Source organism: Suricata suricatta, chromosome 5 (genome assembly GCF_006229205.1).
Source record: "Suricata suricatta isolate VVHF042 chromosome 5, meerkat_22Aug2017_6uvM2_HiC, whole genome shotgun sequence".
NCBI classification, from domain to species: Eukaryota; Metazoa; Chordata; class Mammalia; order Carnivora; family Herpestidae; genus Suricata; species Suricata suricatta.
In genome coordinates, this window is record NC_043704.1 from 49,605,092 (window position 1) to 49,610,574 (window position 5,483).

Consider the following 5,483-nt stretch of genomic DNA (forward strand, 5'->3'; position numbering starts at 1 on the left):
CCCCTGGTTCTCCATTAGGTCTCTCTTGTTTTCCTGCTAGACCTATGAGTGCAAACATATGGTTTCTGTCCTTCTCTGCCTGGCTTACTTCACTCAGCATGAGAGAAAGCATGGGTGGGAGAGGAGCAGAGAGGACAGAGCAGGAGTCCCAAGCAGGATTCATTGGGTGTGGGACCCAATACGGGGCTCGAATTCATGAACCACAAGGTCATGCCCTGAACCAAAGTTGGCACTTAGCCAAAGGAGACACCCAGGTGCCCCGATTTTGACTTGTTTCAGATTCCATGTGATTTCATAGAGAATTTTTTTTTCCTGTGTGATTCTTATTTCATGCAACAAAATCTCCTCCAGTTTGTATGAGCCACACCCAGGCTCTTCTCTGATGGACCACTTTTGCAGAAATATTATTTAGAGTTAATAATCATCAAAATTAAGCAGAATTAGGAAAAATGTTTACTTTTCACCTCTCTCTCTAAACAATAATGTACATAGAAAAGCTGCCCCAGCATGAGAGCACTCACCATATGTTACTACATTATGATACAAGCCAGGTCTGGTTAACAGGGAAGAATCCAGGAAGGACCTCGTGAACAAAGTTTTCTATGTCTCATTGTTTCAGAGTGGCCCAGAAAATATGTGCTTATCAAATATTTACTTTTCATTCATCTTCCTGTGAATTACATTCTTTACCTTGGTGGCCCCAGACTTCTGATTCCTTGTTCCTCCTCTTCCTTCCTTCCTCCCATCCTTCTCCCCAACTTCCTTCTCTTCCTTCTCTCCTCTTCAAAGACATAGATACCTTACTTTCCCTTTGCAATTTTCCTGTGTTTGTGGAGTCTCCATATGCATACTATTAAATTTGCATTTCTCCTGCTTATCACATGCCAATTTGGTTCATAATCAACAATGAGAATCTCTTCTGAGGTTCCAGGTCATGCCTTTTTACATTCTTCTGAACTATCTTTGGCTCCTTTTTTATACAATGTTATGACAAAAAAGAAACAGAGAGGCAGGGCACAGCATCTATATTCTGGGGGAAATATGGGACACTTATTTTCAAGTCCTAAAGTATAATGAAGAGTAACTCACATACATGTTCCTCAGGTACCAGCATAGTACCATGTGGGTAAAAGCTGTGTGTGTGTGCACAGAGTAAAAGTTCCATAAACACTGCCTTAATGATGTATGTATGTTACTTTCCAAATACAGACTTTATCAGACTATAACTGTTCCAAATACTGTCATGAGTACATACATCTAATGCACTGACCTGTGCTCTCTAGCTTGTGGCTTGACTAATTGTAGCTTGTTTAAGATTTCAACAGACCACTGATGCTGGGGAAACAAGGAACCCGATGTTCCTAGAAGTTCAGGCTTGACCATCGTAGAACACTGGCCTTTTCTTTCTTTCTTTTCTTTTTTTTCCAAAATGCCAAAGAATGCTTTTATTTTGTGACTAAATCCTCTAAAGAATAAAATGCTGGTGAAAACCTAAAATTGTTCAGTAAGGTGTGAGGACATTGCTTATTTAGCATTTATCACAGACATTAAATAATCATGGTTAATACCAATTTAAGCATTTACAGAATACTACTTGGGCCCAATACTGATGTATTAAATGAAAATTTCATAGAAACTGGTATTTATGGTACCAGATTATAAGGCAGATTTAAAATCATCTTTATCAAAGTTTTAACACTAAAACAAAGTTAAAAGTAGCCAAATAAGCCTTCAAGCTATTCTTGGTAATAGTACACATTTTGTTCTATGGGTATTACTATTTTCAAGTTTTCTCCTTATATGAAACTACTCAAAGGAAAATTTAAGTATATTGCAAGTCATGGATTACTTTTTACATTCTACAAATAAGCATATTAGTTACTAATATATTAAGATCACTTTATGTTTTTATGTGAAGTCAGCCTACAGAAACAGAACAAGTTAATAGGAATACACTTTTTCTCTTACTTTTTGGGGGTGGGGGACAGGATTTGGGGACAGAATTATTGAAAGACCAGGACTCAACAAATTCACATTTTATCAAAGGAAAAAGATTATTAAAGAATCCAACGATCACATAAAATCTTACTCACATAGCATCAATCTTCAGATTAAAGTGACATTTTAAGGATACTGTAAAGCTTTAGACAAGAATTTTAAGATAGATCAATGACCACCAAGTTTCAAACAAAATTCCGTGATCAAAATATTTAACTGACCTTTTACCAAGTTTACAAACACACGCAGTCTTCACTGTCTGAGCAAATCAGTTTTAGCTTCTTCATAGTCCTCCATCTGTCTTTTAACATGACGCCCGTTCGGTTGTTGAATTTATAATGTAATAGTATTTTAGACCAGTTTCCCTCTCCGTATTTCCTCACACCAGATCTCAAATTGTGGTCTTCTTCCCAAAGCCATGCCTGCTTTTTCCTAGATCGACGGGGTTTAGAAGTTATCGGCTGATTGTTCGAAATGTCTTCTCTTGCTTTCAGTGGCATGTCTGTTTTTTACCTTTCTTCCACTTTGAAGAGTTTCCACTCTTTCTTCTCTCTTATTAAAATCTTGTTGGCTTCCGTGTTTCCATTTAGATCGAGAGAGATTCTTGTGAGACCTCAATAAGGATACTGTACCCTCTGAGGATTCAGTTACAGCAGACTGTTTGTTGGTAGTAACACTTTTCCCTACATCCAAATTAGCTTCAGTTTCCAGTTCAATATTGTTACCACCAGGTTTCTCTTGAGAAGTTGTTCTTGCTCTTTTACTTTCCACTACGTTTGCTGCTGCCTTCATAAGAAAGGCTGATGATTTTTCACTTATTACACAATTCACGTAACTCTTAATTTTCTCCATCATTTGGCTGCAGCTGAAGTGTTGAAAAATGAAGCGGAAGGTATCTCTCTGAGATATTACCATAAGCAATTTCCTTTTTAAAGGCTCACAAGAATTCGAATCATCAAATACTCTTTCAAAGACTTCTTCTGCTTCTTTAAAATTGCCAATTTCCATACAAACAGCTATAGCCTGAATTTTAATTAAATTCTGTATTTCTTTATGAAGTTTTTCATGTTCCTGGTCAATTGAGGCCCAAATCATCAGGGCTGATTCCAAGGGTATATATAATTCGTTCATCACTTTCAAACTGTGCATCAAGGGATTTTCCTGCTGCAACTCTGGTCAAAAACTGACATATGTATATAGTTCTCAACTGATGAGGGGTTACTGGATAGCCCATAAATAATAGCCTCGGCGCTGTCGTGGGTCCGGTGGAAGTCCTCAGAGCGGCCTTCGCGGAAGGCCCAGCAAAGAGAGAGGCAGAAGAAATCGAGCATCCAGCCGGCAGCTACCGCCTCAGCCTCAGCCACTGGGCCCAGGTCTTCCTCTTCCTCCGGTACCCCCAACTGCACCTGGCACTCCAGCAGTTCCTGGCACTCGAACTGCTCCTGATCATCTCTCGGCGTTTCTGTCATTCGCTCTTCCGGGGATTCCGCGTCCTCCCCGTCCGCACGACCCCGTGGACTCGGAGCAGCTAGAGCATCATTTTCCGCCATGTTAAACCACTCGCGCGAGTTTGCCCCAACACTGGCCTTTTCTGATGCCAGCAAGTCTTGAGATCATATCAAGAACGATTAGTCACTGTAGCACTGCTTCTCCTACATATCAACGCTCAGTAGTTCTGTGACTCCCCCTTAAAACTCCCTGCTCGCTATGTGACTTTAGATTGCCCACAACCCCTTTTTTGGAGAATGATAACAGTTCTAATACGGCTTCCTAATCAATCTCATTGGGTCCCTGACTCTGAACCTATTCCCTTGTGTCTAGGCCCTTTGAGTGTCATCTCTATATCTACTGTAACATGTGACATTTGAAGCGATGCCCATGGCGATTACATCATCCAATACGCCCTCTTGCATGACTGCCACTAATCAAGGCCTGGGCATCAGAGGGATCATTGTCCTCTTACAGCACCTGGTCCTCACTAACTCCCCGGAATTCAACTAAATCCTGAAGATGAAATAGCCCTTCCCTAATGCTCAGAATCCCACCAAGTTTGCCAGTTCCTTATCCCCCTGACATTTATTCATCTCATGATGCAACCAAGAGCTGCCTATGGCTTTGGAGTAATGAAAGGGAGTCCCTTCGGGTTCCCACCCTACCTTGGAAAGAGATCTTCACATTTTCTTACTTTCCATCCCTTTCCTACAGTATTTAATGACATAGGTTAACATTGGTGTTGGGATAACACTTCACTCTGTACACATCCATGTGAACACATTAAACACATTGTTTAATTAATTAATGTATTGTATGCATAAGGTATATATTAATACATTTATTTAATTAAATGTATTAATCTCACACAGACTAAGTTATGCACTTCAAACCCATTCTCTTACCATTGTTCAAAATCTAGAATACAAGCCTGCAGAAAATATTTGTTGATAAAATGTGGCAATACAGACTTCCATAATTTGTAGGTCTGAGGCCATTTTTTTTAAATTTTATTTTTAATTTCATTAAAAAATTTTTAATGTTTATTATTTTGAGAGACAGAGTGCAAGAAGGGGAGGGGTCAAAGAGAGAGGGAGACACGGAATCTGAAACAGGCTCCAGGCTCTGAGGTGTCAGCACCGATGTGGGGCTGGAACCCATGAAACACGAGATCATGACCTGAGCCAAAGTCAGATGCTTAACTGATAAGCCACCCAGGTGCCCCGCTTTTTTTTTTTAAATGTTTATTTATTTCCAAGAGAGACAGAGACAGAGCGTGAGCGGGGGAGGGGAAGAGAGAGGGGGAGACACAGAATCCAAAGCAGAAGCCAGGCTCTGAACTGTCAGCACAGACCCCAACAAGGGGCTCGAACTGACAGACAGTGAGGCCATGACCTGAGCCAAAGCCAGACGCCTAATATACTGAGCCACCCAGGTGCCCATTTTCTTTAACTATGCGTATATATAGGGGCGCCTGGGTGACTCAGTCGGTTACACATAGGACGTCAGCCTAGATCATGATCTCAGGCTCCTGAGTTGGAGCCCCGCATCGAACTTTGTGCAGACAGCTTAGAGCCTGGAGCTTCCTCAGATTCTGTGTCTCCCTCTCTGCCCCTCCCTCACTCATGCTCTGTCTCTCAAATATAAATAAATGTTAAAAAACTATTTTAAGGAGCGCCTGGGTGGCTCAGTCAGTTAAGTGTCTGACTTCTGCTCGGGCCATGTTCTCATGGTCCAGGAGTTCGAGCCCGGCTGACAGCTCAGAGCCTGGAGTCTACTTTGGATTCTGTGTCTCCCTCTCTCTCTGCCCCTCTCCAGCTTGCACTCTGTCTCTCTCTCAAAAATAATAAACATAAAAAAATTTAAAATACATTTTAGAATGTGTACGTATAATTGTATGCTATTTGGGGGAGGTTACTTATGCTCTTTCTAATCTCTTGGAGGATGTCGTCGTTTCAGTGACATCAGCTGACATTCTCTAACTATGGCTGTAG

At 41.0% G+C, this 5,483-nt stretch overlaps 1 protein-coding gene across 1 annotated transcript; it reads right to left on the minus strand.

Annotated features, from left to right (window-relative positions):
* Positions 1–2,021: 2,021 nt before the first annotated feature.
* Positions 2,022–4,544, minus strand: LOC115291680 (telomeric repeat-binding factor 1-like). Its single transcript, XM_029939213.1, is given in 4 exon segments — positions 2,022–2,483; positions 2,485–3,114; positions 3,116–3,218; positions 3,220–4,544. Coding segments are annotated over 4 exon segments (1,314 nt in total). The 5' UTR covers positions 3,549–4,544; the 3' UTR covers positions 2,022–2,231.
* Positions 4,545–5,483: the final 939 nt, after the last annotated feature.